This window comes from Aedes albopictus, chromosome 1 (assembly GCF_035046485.1).
Source record: "Aedes albopictus strain Foshan chromosome 1, AalbF5, whole genome shotgun sequence".
In the NCBI taxonomy this organism is placed as follows: Eukaryota; Metazoa; Arthropoda; class Insecta; order Diptera; family Culicidae; genus Aedes; species Aedes albopictus.
The window spans coordinates 12,721,083-12,735,560 of NC_085136.1; the positions used below are offsets into that span (position 1 = coordinate 12,721,083).

A 14,478-nucleotide genomic window follows, 5' to 3' on the forward strand; every position below is an offset into this window, starting at 1 on the left:
AGATAAAATAGATACCTAATTGTTCATGGTAGGATAATTCGGAAGACGAGATGCTGATGGTGATGCCGGACACATCGACGTCCAGCGGGGAGTCCGGAAGGTGCTTCGATGACGAGCGGATCAAGATTGTGCCGCACATCGGTTGGCGGGCCGGCATTGGGGATCGTGATTTTGACATCGAGCTGGACGACAATATTGCCACTTGGTTCGAGGGCTTCCGCGATAATTTTAAGACGTTCAAAAAGGGACCGGTGATTTCGCAGCGACTGCAGATGTTCTATATGAACACGCGGAATCCGTACGAGTGGTCGCTGAAGCTGTTTGCCAACTGTCCGGACCATAATTCACCGAAGAGCAATTCGTTGGCGTACACGGGTGAGTTTCATCTGCTGATTCTTTAATTTTGAGAATATGTTTCACAAGATGTTCGGATTTTCAGTGCTGGAGGAGATGCGCAACTTCAAGAAGCACTACAATCTTGGAACGGACCAGCTGGTGGACGATAATCTCCGAATGGTGGCGTTCAACTTTGTGGCCAAACAGGGGCACTGCCTGTTGTTCCGGATGGTTGTGGACACGTTTGAGTTCCTACAGTGCCGCGAGTTGTTCGTCCCGAAGTTACGGGAGATGATTGCCCGGAAGCAGTACAAAGAAGCTGGCCAGATTGCGATCGATCTGGAGCTGTTCGATGAGTTCGACGAGCATGACTTTGTGATGCCCCTTTTCATGCAGGACAAGATATCGATTGCGGAAGATTACCTGAACAAGGCCGAAAGGCTGCAGAGGCCCGTCGTGCAGTTGCTGGACTCGTTCTTCGATAAGAGGCAGTCCGTGGAAAGTCATTGCTCGAGATATATTACGTAAGATGCTAACAGAGCGTATTTATAGGGATTTAATATTTATTCTCGGTAATTTGCAGCGAGCACGAAGTTTCGGACGTTTACTACAGTAAACTACATCAGAAACCGCTGAGCAAGTTGGTTCAACGATTGGCCAAAAACTACAATGTCCCGAAGCAGTTCACACCGAATGTGAACAAGATGAAGAACTTCGGGGCCCTTCAGTTCTTGGTTCACAAGCGATATACCGAGAAAAGTTTAAGTAAGTATTGTTTTTAAGAGATTTTGATAAATGTTAAATTACATAATTAAATCAATTTAGACAAAGATTCCTGGGACGAAATGGTGCGGGACACTGTTTCCGAAACGGACCGAGAACTGCAGCTGGAACTGGTGTGTCTCTGTTCGAACTTTAACGATCAACAAGAGGCTGCCAAGTGGGCCTCCCATTATAAGCTCAAACGAACCGATCTTCCCCTGCTGGTACAGGATTACATCTTGGAACAGTGAGTGCTGAATAGTTTATGATAAAACCGAAATTCAAACTGATTTCCCTTTCGTCTCGATTACAGAGAAGGCAACCAGCAGCTACCCCGGCAAGACATCGACGACGAACAGTGGGATGCCCCGGAAAGTGAACCCGCGCATACGCTCCGGCTGGATGAATCTCACGTCCATTTGGTGGACACGAAGGACAAATTTCTCGCCATGCTGTCGGATCTCAGCCGGCAGTCGGTGGTTGCGTTCGATTCCGAATGGAAGCCGACCTTTGGTGGGGCAAATGAGGTTTCCCTCATTCAGTTGGCCACGTGGGACGACGTGTACATGATCGATGTGTTGGTCAGCCAGCTGGAACCGTCGGATTGGGCTGCCCTGGCGAAGAATGTGTTCAACCGGGACGACATTCTGAAGCTGTCGTTTGCTCCGTCTACCGATATTTCGATGTTTCAGAAAGCACTGCCGTCTTTCAATGTGATCTATAGCTCGCAGAATACATCGGCGATACTGGATTTGCAGCTTCTGTGGCGCCATGTGGAACGGTTCGACAGCTTCCGGTTTCCCTATCATGGTATGTATACATTATTTTTTGGTTTGCAGGCATTGGCGTAGCTAGGATTTTTTTCTGCAGAGCCTGACTTGAGATGACTTTTCAGCGATATGGGATTCCTTAAGGGATTCCTCATGAAATTCTTTCAGAAACTCCTCCAGGAACTGTTTAGAGATTCCCTTGCTTAGGAATTCCTCTGGGTTTCTTCAGGAATTCCTCCAGGGATTGCTTTAGGAACTGCTACAGGGTTTCCCCAAAAGTTCCTCAATGTACTGTTTTTAGGATTCCTTCAGGATTACCTCAAGAATTTCAGCAATTTTTTATTCAATAGGTACTTACTCCTGGGATTTTTTCAGAAAATGCTTCTGAAATTCCCTCAGAAATTTATCCGTAGATTTCATCCTGGAATTCCTCCAAGAATTCCTCAAGAAATTCCTTCAGGATTTATTCCAGGATTCCTCTGTGAATTCTGTGAATAATTCGTCTGGAAATTTCTGCAGACATGGATTTTCTTCGGATGCTTTTATCCAGGCATTCCTACAGAAATTATTCCAGAATTTCGCTGAGAAAACTCTCCAGTAATTCCCTAAGGAATTCCTTATGTGATTGTTTCCGGGTTTCTTCACAAATTCATCCAAGAGTTACTCCAGGGATTCACCAGGGAGTTCCTTCTGTGATTCTTTCAGGAACAACTTCCGGGATTATCTTAAAAATGCCCCCAAGCACTCTTCTTGAGATTCCTCAAGGAATTCCTCATGGAATTCTTCCAGAAACTCCTCCAGGAACTGTTTGGAGATACCCTTAGGAATTCCTCTGGCATTGCTTTCGAGATTCCTCCTCGGGTTTCTTCAGGAATTCCTTCAGGGATTGCTTCAGAAACTGCTACAGGGATTCCTCCAAGAGTTCCTCTTTTTAGGATTCCTTCAGAATTTCTTCAAGAATTTCAGCAATTTTCTTCAATACTGGGAATTCTTTAGAAAATGCTTCTGGAATTCCCTCAGAAATTTATCCTTGGATTTCTTCCTGGAATTTCTCCAAGAAGCCTTCAAGGGATTCCTCCAGAAATTCCTTCAGGAATTTTTCCAGGATTCCTTCAAGGATTCGTCTTAAAATTCCGTCCAGGAACTCGTCTAAAATTCCTCAAGAGATTCCTCTAGGTATTCCTAGAGACACCACAAGGAATAACTCTAGAGATGTGGAGCGGACCTGGTGTGAAAGTTAGAACACTTGACTAGCACGCCGAGGACCTGCGATTGAGTCTCACTCCCGACAAACTCGAAAAATGTGAGTTCTTCCTTCGGAAGGGAAGTAAAGCTTGGATCCCGAGATGAATTAGCCTAGGGCTAAAAATCTCGTTAATACAGATAAAAAAAACTCCAGAGATTCCACCAGAGATTCCCCCAGGAATTCTTTCTGGGGTTCCTCCAGGATTGAAAGTTCTCCAGTGATTCTTAAAACTTTCCAGAATTTCCTCCAGGGATTACCATTGATGACATAAATTATTACGTTTGAATGAAATACCTTTTTTATTCCTGTGCGGGTCCGTCACTGCGACCAGTTATTATACTTATTGTGACATTACCCATTTCCTTAGTGTAGTGTGCGTTGCATTAATCCATTGCAAATGAAGGGCAATACAATTTTATTTTGTTACAGAACCTTCAAAAGCTATCGAATTTGATAATAAGGTCACACTAATTACAACAAGGAATTCCCGAATGATTTCCGGGAGGAATCTCTGAAGTAATTTCAGGAGGAGCCTCTGATGAAGCTTCTGGAGGAATCTATGAAGAAACTTCTTGACTAATCCCTGCAGGAACTGCTGTACGAAATCCTAAAGAAACTTCTGTAGGAATCTCTGGCGCTTCAGGAATCTCTCTTAAAAAGATCCCTGCAGAAACTTTTGTAGAAATCCCTGATTGGAATTTTCGAGGAATTTCAGAATAAATTTCAGGAAAAATCTCCGAAGGAATTCCAGGAAGATTCCCCAAAAGAATCCCAGTAGGGATTTCCAGGAGAAATCCCTTAAACAATTCAAGGAGAAGTTGCCGCAGCAATTCCAACAGAAAATCCTGAAAGAACTCCAACACAAATTCCAAAGGAATTCCAGCAGTAATCCTCAAAGAAATTCCAGCAGAAATCTTCAAAGAATTTTCAACGGAATTCGAAAAAGAATCCCAAAGGATTTCCAAAAGGAATCAACGAAAAATATCCAGAAGGAAGCTCTGAAGGAATTCTAGTGGAGATCCCTGAGGGAATTCTAGGATGCATTGCCGATGAATTCCAAAAAGAATCCTCGAAAGGCTTCCAGGAAAAATCTCAGTAGGAATCCCAGGCGGAACCCCCGATGGGTTCAATGTAGAAATCTCTAAAGGAATTCCAAGCGGAGTCCTCGGAGGTTCTTCAAGAGGAAACCTCGAAAAAATCCAAGAAGAATCCGCATAGGAATTCCGGGAGGAATTTCCGAAGGGATTCCAGAAAGAATCTCCGAAGGAAGTCTATTAGGAATCTTCGAATGAATTCCAGGAGGGATCCCCGAGAGAATTATAGGAGAAATCACCGACAGAACTCCAGAAGGAAATTCCGAAGTAATTCTACAAGGAATCCTGGAAGAATTCCTTGAGGAATCCCTGAAGGGATTCCAGGAGGAATCTCTGAAGGAATCTAAGAGGAATCACAAAAGGAATTTTTGGAGGAAACTCCGGAGGAATTCCAGGAGGAGTCCATGATGGAACATCAGGAGGAATCCCCGAAAGAATTCCAGGGGGAATTTTCGAAGAAATTCTAGGAGGAATCTTATTTTAAGCAGGAATCCCCACAGGAATTCCACGAGGGATGCCTCCAAAAATTCTCCAGGATTCCTCTGTGAATTCCTTCAGGGATTCATCTAAAAATTCCTACAGGAATTCGTCCAGAAATTCCTCTAAAAAATCCACTAGAGATTCCACTAGGAATTCCTCCAGGAATTACTCTAGAGATTCCACCAGGGATTCCCCCAGGAATTCTTTCAGGGATTCCTCTAGGATTGAAAGTTCTCCAGTGATTCTTAAAAAAAAAACCTTGCGGAATTTCCTCCAGGGGTTACTCTACGGATATTACCCAGGGAGTTCCGCTGGAGATTTCTCAAGGAATTTCTTTAGAGATTCCTTTAGGAATTCTCATGGGTATGTCTCTTGGAATTTCTTCAGGGGTTCCTCCAGGCATTCCTTCAGGAGTACTCCTAATGCATCCTCTAGGGATTGCGTTAGGAATTTCTCCAGGAATTCTTTTCGGAATACCTTCTAGCATTCCTCCAGGGATTTCAATAGGGATTCCTCCAGGATTCCATTCAGCGACTTTTCCAGGAATACTTTGAAAAATTCCACCAGGAATTATTTGCTCCAGAAGTTCCTGAATAAATTCCTCAGGAATCGATCAAACACATTCCTCCAGGAATTTCATCAGAAATTACTACGCAATTTCTCCAAGAAATCTTCTTGCCGGAGTTTATACAGGCATTATTACAAGAATTCCTCCGGGAATTCCTGCATGAGTTCCTCCTAAGATTCATCTAAAAATTCCTTCAGGAATCCCCCTGGAAATCCTCCAGGGATTCCTTCAGAAATTGCTCTTGGAATTTATCCAGGAATTATTCTAGGCATTCCTCCAGGCATTCATCCGGGATTTTATCCAGGAATTTCTTCAGGAACTCCTCCAGAAATTCCACCAAAAATATTCAGAAGTTCTGCAGGAAATCCTCCAAGAATTTTTCCAGGGATTCCTTCGGGAATTCTTCCAGGGTTTCTTTCAGGGATTCCCCCACAAATTCTTCCAGAAATTCCACCAGAAATTCCACCAGGAATTAGCCAGGAAATCCTTCAGGGATTCCTATAAAGATTCTTCCAATGATTCCTCCAGTAATTCATCCACACATTCCACTGATAATTCCTTGTGGAATTCCTCCAGAAATTCCTCTGGGAAATCCTCTAGGGAATTCTTCAGAAATTTCTTGAGGGATTCCTCCCAGAATCTCTCAAGAAATTTCTCCAAAATTTCATTAAGTACCCCAAGAATTCCTCTGAGAATTTCTCCAAGAATTTGTCAAGAAGTTCCTCCAGGCATTCCTCCTGAGATTCTCTAAGGATTCCTCCCGGAGTTTCTCAACAGGTTTCTTCAGAAAATTTTCCAGGGATTCCTCCCAGAGTTTCTTTAGGGAATCCTTCAGGAATTCATCCAGGGATTTCTCTAGAAATTTATCCAGGCATTTGTCCAGAATTTCCTCTAGGATTTCCTCCAGAGATTCGTCTGGGAATTTCTTCAGCCATTTCCAAGAATTCCTCCAGGGATTTCTGCGAGAATTCCACTAGATATTCCTCCAGGGATTTTTCAAGCGATTTTTCTGAAATTTATTTAAAGATTTTTCCCATATTTGCTCTAAGGATTCCTCCAAGAATTCATCCAGGTATTCCTCCAGGTATACTTTCAGAGATTCCTCCAGAGATTCCTACAGGGTTTACACCAGGCATTGCATCAATCAATTCCTCACAGTTTTTCAGAATTTCTCCCATTTACGCCAAAGTGTGATCTGGCACCAATGTCATACTGCAAAGTGTTGCGTGTGCTGAATGAAAATTGCAGTTTTAGGGATGACTTTCAACAAATTTCTTCGATCATCGATGAAAAGAGTAACTCAGAATCTCTCAGAGCTGCTCTCGTTTGCACAGTGTCTAGCCCCTAGGAACATGTAAGCACTTATAGCGTTCGAGTGTGAGTGATGCAGGAGTACGGTGCGTGGCGGCGAAGAATTCCTGGAGAAATTTCTGGAAGCTTCCAGGAGAGATCCCTGGAGGCATTCCGATAGGAATCGTTGGACGATTTTTAGTAAGAATCCGTCGAGGGATTTCTGGAGAAATTTCCGGAGGAATATTTGGAGGAAATTCTGGAAGATTTCTTGGAGGACCCCGGGAGGAATTGGAGGAATTCCTGAAGCATTACTAAAGGAATGTTTGGTAGAAATCCTGTAGAAAGCTCTGAAAAACTCCAAGAATTTCTTGAGCAATTCCTAGAGGAATTCCAGGAGAAATTCCTGGAGGAATCCTAGGATGAATCACTGGGGGAATTTCAGGATGATTCCCTTGAGGAATTTCTGGAAGAATTACAGGATTTTCCGGAGAAATAACTGAAGGAATTACTGACAGAATTCGAGGAGAAATTCCTGGATGTCGTAGAGAAATTCCTGGTCAAATTCCTTAAATAATTCTTGGAGGAAATCTTGGAGAAAAGGCCTAACAGAGTAATTTTTGGAGGGTTGCAGGGTTGTATTCCTGGAAGAATTCCTGGAGGAATCCATAGAGGAATTTCTGGAGGAATCTCTGGAGGACTCCCTACAGGAATCGCTGAAGAATTCCTGGAGGATCCCGTTGAGGAATCCCTGGAGAAATTTCTGGAGGAATACCTGGAGAAATTCCTAAAGTAATTCTTGGATGAATCCCTGGAGAATTCCAAGAAAAAATAAAACCTGGCGGAATCCCTGGCTCGATCCCTGGAAGAATTTCAGGAGTAATTCCTGAAGAAATTTCTGGAGGAATCCCTGGAAACATTCCTGGAAAAATCCTGGAAGAATATCTGGAGAAATTCGTGGAAGAATTTTTGGAGGAATACGTGGAGGCATTCCTGGAGGATTTCCAGGAGGAATCCATGGAGGAATCCCTGGAGGCATTCCTAAAGAATCCTTGGTGGAATCCCTGGAGGAATTCCCGGAGAGATTACAAGACGAATTCCTAGAAGAACTGTAGCATCCCTGACGAAATCCCTGTGAGAATTTCAGGCGAAATCCTTGAAGAAATTTTTGGAGAAATCCCTAAAGACATTCCTGAAGGAAGAATTTCTGGAGGAAGCTATGGAATATTCATGGAGAAATCTCTGGTGGAATCCCTGGAGGAATTCCTTCACGGATCTATGAAGGAATTCCAGGATGAAACCCCGGAAAGATTACAGGAGGAATCCCTAGAGAGGAATTCCTGGAGGAGTCCTTGGCGGAATTCCTGTAAGAATTTCAGGAGAAATCCGTGAAGATATTTCAGGAGAAATCCCTAAAGATATTCCTGGAGGAAGAATTCATGGAAGAACCTCTGAAAAATTCTTGGAGGAATCCGTGGAGAAATTCCTTAACACTTTGTTAGCCTTTGTTAAGAATATCAAAAGGTGTTTTATATTCTGAGATGTTCTAGGTGTTCCAAACTGTTCTATAGTGAAGTCCTTCAAATCTACAAGAATAATTTTATGCATTTTCGCCACAATTAATAGTTTTGCATAACCTACTGGGATCCGTGAAGTTCATGAAATCTACAATGTCGGAAGACATCATAGGGATATTCCAGGTCAGCCAAACTACCTTGGAATTCAGAACTTCAGGTCTACATTCGTAACAGTAGCCATATCTGTTATACTGAGTAACGTACTGAGTAACGAGGATTCGTCTTAAAATTCCTTCAGAGATCGTCCAGGAATTCGTCTAAAATTCCTCAAGAGATTTCTCTAGGTATTCCTAGAGATACCACAAGGAATAACTCTAGAGAGGTGGAGCGGACCTGGTGTGAAAGTTAGAACACTTGACTAGCACGCCGAGGACCTGGGATTGAGTCTCACTCCCGACAAACTCGAAAAATGTGAGTTCTTCCTTCGGAAGGGAAGTAAAGCTTGGATCCCGAGATGAATTAGCCTAGGGCTAAAAATCTCGTTAATACAGATAAAAAAACTCCAGAGATTCCACCAGAGACTCCCCCAGGAATTCTTTCAGGGGTTCCTCCAGGATTGAAAGTTTTCCAGTGATTCTTAAAACTTTCCAGAATTTCCTCCAGGGATTACCATTGATGACATGAATTATTACGTTTGAATGAATACCTTTTTTATTCCTGTGCGGGTCCGTCCCTGCGACCAGTTATTATACTTATTGTGACATTACCCATTTCCTACATGTAGTGCGCGTTGCATTACTCCATTGCAAATGAAGGGCAATACAATTTTATTTTGTTATACAGAACCTTCAAAAGCTATCAAATTGGATAATAAGGTCGCACTATTTACAACAATGAATTCCCGAATGATTTCCGGGAGGATTCTCTGAAGTAATTTCAGGAGGAGCCTCTGATGGAGCTTCTGGAGGAATCCATGAAGAAACTTCTGGACTAATCCCTGCAGGAACTGCTGTACGAAATCCTAAAGTAACTTATGTAGGAATCTTTGGCGCTTCAGGAATCTCTCTTAAAAAGATCCCTGCAGAAACTTTTGAAGAAATCCCTGATTGGAATTTTCGAGGAATTTCAGAATAAATTTCAGGAAAAATCTCCGAAGGAATTCCAGGAAGATTTCCCAAAAGAATCCCAGCAGGTATACCAAGGGATTTCCAGGAGAAACCTCTTAAAGAATTCAAAGAGAAGTCGCCGCAGGAATTCCAAGAGAAAATCCCGAAAGAACTCCAACACAGAAATCTTCAAAGAATTTTCAACGGAATTCGAAAAAGAATCCCAAAGGATTTCCAAAAGGAATCAACGAAAAATATCCAGAAGGAAGCTCTGAAGGAATTCTAGTGGAGATCCCTGAGGGAATTCTAGGATGCATTGCCGAAGAATTCCAAAAAGAATCCTCGAAAGGCTTCCAGGAAAAATCTCAGTAGGAATCCCAGGCGGAACCCCCGATGGGTTTAATGTAGGAATCTCTAAAGGAATTCCAAGCGGAGTCCTCAGAGGTTCTTCAAGAGAAAACTTCGAAAAAATCCAAGAAGAATCCGCATAGGAATTCCGGGAGGAATTTCCGAAGGGATTCCAGAAAGAATCTCCGAAGGAAGTCTATTAGGAATCTTCGAATGAATACCAAGAGGAATCCCCGAAAGAATTCCAGGAGGAATCCCCGAGAGAATTATAGGAGAAATCACCGACAGAACTCCAGAAGGAAATTCCGAAATAATTCTACGAGTAATCCTGGAAGAATTCCTTGAGGAATCCCTCCAGAAGGAATCTCTGAAGGAATCTAAGAGGAATCACAAAAGGAATTTTTGGAGGAAACTCCGGAGGAATTCCAGGAGGAGTCCACGATGGAACATCAGGAGGAATCCCCGAAAGAATTCTACGGGGAATTTCCGAAGAAATTCTAGGAGGAATCTCATAAAAAAAACAAATACTCAAGAATTTCAGAGAAGTTCAAAAAGCTATCCCCAAAGGATTTCTAGAAGGAAAATACCCGGGACGAACCCTCGAGAGAATTCCATGCGGAAGCCCTTGAATATTTCAGGAGGAATTCCTGGAAAAAAAATGGGAGAAATCCCATTTTTAGGAGGAATCTGCGCAGGAATTTTGGAGGAATCCCGCAGGAGTTTCAAGAGGAAGCCTCGTCTGAATTCTATGAGGAGACCCTGAATTATTTCAAGCAGGAATCCCCACAGGAATTCCACGAGGAAACCCCGAAAGAATTCCAGTCTGAATCCTAAAGAAATTTCAGCAGGAATCCCCAAAATAATTTCAGTAGAAATTCCAGACAGTACTCTAGGAGGCATTACCGAAGAAACTCCAGGAGGAAATCCCGCAGGAATTCCATGAGAGATCCACGAAGTAATTCAAAGAGGAATCTCCGAAGAAATTTCAGGAAAAATCTTCTAAGAAAGTTCAGGACGAGTTCCTGATGGAAGTCCAGGAGGAATCCTCGAAGGAATTTCAGAACGGATTCCCGATAAAAGCCCAGGAGAAATCCCGAAAGGAATTCAGATGGTATCCGCGAAGGAATTTCAAAAGGATTCCCTGAAGGAAGTCCAGGAGGAATCACCGATGGAATTCTAAGAGGAATCCCCAAAGGAGAAATCACTGAAGGAAATCAAAAAGGAAATTCCAAAGGAATTCGTTGAGGAATCCCTGAAGGAAATTCAGTAGGAATCTCTGAAAGAATTCTGAAAGTAATCACCAAAGGAATTTCAGGAGGAATCCACGACGGAATATCAGGAGAAATCTTCGAAAGAAGTTCAGGAGGAATCCACGAAGGAAATCCAAGGAAGAATCCCCGAAGGAGTTTCAAGAGGAGTCCTCGAAATCCCCGAAGAAATTACAGGAGAAATTCCTGCAGGAATTCCAGGGAGAATCTCTGAAGAGATTCCGGTAGATATCTCCGAATGATTTCCAGTTGGAATCAAAAAAAAATCCTGGAAAAATCCTTGAACAAACTTTATGAGAGATCCCTTAAGAATATTCTGGAGATATGTCTGATTACAATCCTAAGGAAATAATTGAAGGAACACCTACAAGATTCCCTGAAGGAACTTCTGTAGGAATTCCTGAATAAACTTCTGGACAAATCTCTGATGTAACTTCTGGAGGCATCCGTGAGTCCTCCTGGAAAAATCTCTGAAAGGACCCCATGAGCGATTCCTGGCAGAACTCCTGAAAGAATTCCTCAAGAAACTTCTCGAGCATTCCTCTACAGATATCCTGAAGGAATCTTAGAAGGAACTCTTGTACTTATCCTTGAATGGACTTCTGTAGCGATTCCTTAAAAAACTTCTGGGGAAATCCCTAAATTCTCCTAGAGGTACCATTGGATCCTCCTGTAAGATTCTATGAAGAAACTTCTGGAGGAATACCTGAAGAAATTCAGCAAGAATACATTAAAAAACAACTGTATGAATTTCTAAAACCTCTGGAAGAATCTCTGAAGGAACTTCTGGACTAATTTCTGTAAGAACTCATGTAGGAATTTCAGAAGGTCCTTCAGAAGGAATTCCTGCTGTAACTACCCAGAAAACCAGGAATCGTATCAGATTATCGTTACATAAGATGATAAAGTGGAGCCCATATGCGTACATGCCTTCATTTAGGCGCATGTCGCCTGCACTTTAACATCTTATACAACATCTTATGCAATCACTGGTTGACTGGGTACTTATTTCTGAAGGCTTCCTGCAGGAATTTCTGAAGGAACTTTTTACGGAATTCTTGATGGATCTCCAGGATGCATCTATGAATCCGCCTGAAAGAATCTGTGAAGGGACTTCTGGAAGGATACCTAAGAGAACTGTTAAAATAGCCTAGCGAACTTCTGAAAGAATTCCTAATGAACGCCTGTAGGCATCCCTGAATCATTCTGGAACTAATAGGGAGATCCCTGAAGGATCTCCTAAAGAGATCACCAAAGGAACTTCTGGAGCAAGCCTTGAAAGAAGTACTACAGGGGGTACTTCATTCAGTCAAAATTTGAGATTTTTTTATTCACTCTATGAAAAGTTACAGCTTGTTGAACTTTTTTGTGAGAGAAAAAAATGTTGCCTATCCCAAACATTTTGGCCACCCCCTGTATACTTCATGGATTCTCGAAGAAACTCATGAATCAATCATTGGAGGAACTTATATCTATAGGAATATCTGAAGGAACTCCTAGAGAAATTCCTAAAACAATTCCTGTAGGAATCCTTGATGGAACTCTTGGAATGATCCTTGAAGGATCTGCTTAAGCGATCCCTACACATTGCCAGGAGAAATCTCTTGTTGGAATTCTAGAGGAATTCCTGAAGGATCTCCTGGAGGAATCTCTGGAGAAAGTCTTGGACTTATTCCTAAAGAAACTTCAGAAGGAATCTCTGAGGGACTCTCAGACTTATTTCTAAAGGGTCTTCTGGGCAAATCTCTGACCTATTTTTAGGAGACATCACTGAATACTTCTGAAAGAATTTCTGAAGGAACTCCTGGAAATATCCCTAAAGCTACTACTGTCGAGATTTTCTGAAAAATAAAATCCATGAGAAAACTTCCAATGGCATGCCTGAAGAACTTACTGGAGACATCTCTGAAGGAACTCCCGAAGAGATCTCTAAAGGAACTTCTAAAGAATTCTTTGATGAGAATTTTAGAGGATCCTTCGAAGCAATTTTGGGAGGAGTTCTGTACGTATCTTCGAAGAAACTCCTGTAGGAATTCCAGAAAAAAAAATCGGTAGAAATCCCTGGTGGATTTTCTAGAGGCATCACTGAATGCTTCTGTAAGAATCTCTAAAGAAACTTCTGATGAGATGTGAATGATGAATGAATACAATCTAATGAAAATTTAAAAATAAAACACGGTCGGCGTCGGCGTGGGATAAACAGTGTCGGCGGCGGCGGCGTGGCGTGGCGGCGCACAGGTCTAATCTCCAAGGATTACTCCAGGAGTTCCGCTGGAGATTTCTCAAGGAATTTTTCTAGAGATCCCTCTTGGAATCCTTACGGGCATGTCTCTTGGAATTTCTTCAGGAATTCTTCCAGAGTACCTCTAATAGAACCTCTACAGATTGCGTTAGGAATTCCTCCAGGAATTCTTTTCGGAATACCTTCTGGCATTCCTCCAGGGATTTGTATAGGGATTCCTTCAGGATTTCATTCAGGGACTTCTCCAGGAATTCCTTTAAAAATTCCTCCAGGAATTACCCTACACATTTGTCCAGGAATTCCATCAGAAATGACTACTCCAGGAAATCTTCTTCCCGGAGTTTATACAGACATAATTCCAAGAATCCTCCGGGGATTCCTGCATGAATTCCTCCTAAGATTCATCTAGAAATTCCTTCAAAGATTTCTTCTAGAATCTCCCTGGAAATCCTCCAGGGATTCCTTCAGAAATTCCTCCTGGAATTGCTCCAGGAACTTATCCAGGAATTATTCCAGGTATTCCTCCAGGCATTCCTGCGGGATTTTTTCCCGGAAGCTCCCCAGGGACTCCTCAAGGAATTCCACCAAAAATACCTCCAGAAGTTTTGCAGGAAACCCTCCAAGAATTTTTCCAGCGATTCCTTTCGGGAATTCCTCCAGGGTTTCCTCCAGAAATTCCACCAGAAATTCCACCAGGAATTTACCAGGAAATCCTTCAGGGATTCCTATAAAGATTCTTCCAAAGATTCCTCCAGTAATTCATCCAGACATTCCACCGATAATGCCACGTAGAATTCCTCCAGAAATTCCTCTGGGAAATCCTTTAGGAATTTCTTCAGAAATTTCTTGAGGGTTTCCTCCCACAATCCCTCAAGAAATTCCTCCAGAATTTCATTTACATAGTACCCCAAGGATTTCTTCAAGAATTTGTCCAGAAGTTCCTCCAGGCATTCCTCCTGAGGTTCTCTAAGAATTCCTCCCGGAATTTCTTAAGAGGTTTCTTCAGAAATTTTTCCAAGGATTCCTCCCAGAATTTCTCAAGGGGATCCTCCAGGAATTCATCCAGGGATTTCTCCAGAAATTTATTTGAGGGATTTCTGGGGAAATTTCCGGAGGAATATTTGGAGGAAATTCTGGAAGATTTCTTGGAGGACCCCTGGAGGAATTGGAGGAATTCCTGAAGGAATAACTAAAAGAATTACTGTAGGATTTCCTGGAAAAAAATCTTGAATTCATGTAGGAATTTCTGGAGGAATTCCTGAAGCATTGCTAAAGGAATGTTTGGTAGAAATCCTGTAGAAAGCTCTGAAAAACTCCAAGAATTTCTGGAGCAATTCCTAGAGGTATTCCAGGAGAAATTCCTGGAGGAATCCTAGGATGAATCACTGGGGGAATTTCAGGATGAATCCCTTGAGGAATTTCTTTGAGAATTACAGGATTTTCCGGAGAAA

General features: G+C 42.3%; 1 protein-coding gene across 1 annotated transcript in view; it reads left to right on the forward strand.

Annotated features, from left to right (window-relative positions):
* LOC115256382 (exonuclease mut-7 homolog) overlaps window positions 1-14,478 on the forward strand; it is a 52,486-nt gene that overhangs the window by 433 nt on the left and 37,575 nt on the right. The window contains exons 2-6 of the mRNA XM_062843623.1: window positions 33-375; window positions 440-860; window positions 920-1,101; window positions 1,162-1,345; window positions 1,412-1,908. Of these exons, the coding sequence (XP_062699607.1) occupies window positions 33-375; window positions 440-860; window positions 920-1,101; window positions 1,162-1,345; window positions 1,412-1,908 (1,627 nt within the window). The remainder of the gene's footprint in view (window positions 1-32; window positions 376-439; window positions 861-919; window positions 1,102-1,161; window positions 1,346-1,411; window positions 1,909-14,478) is intronic.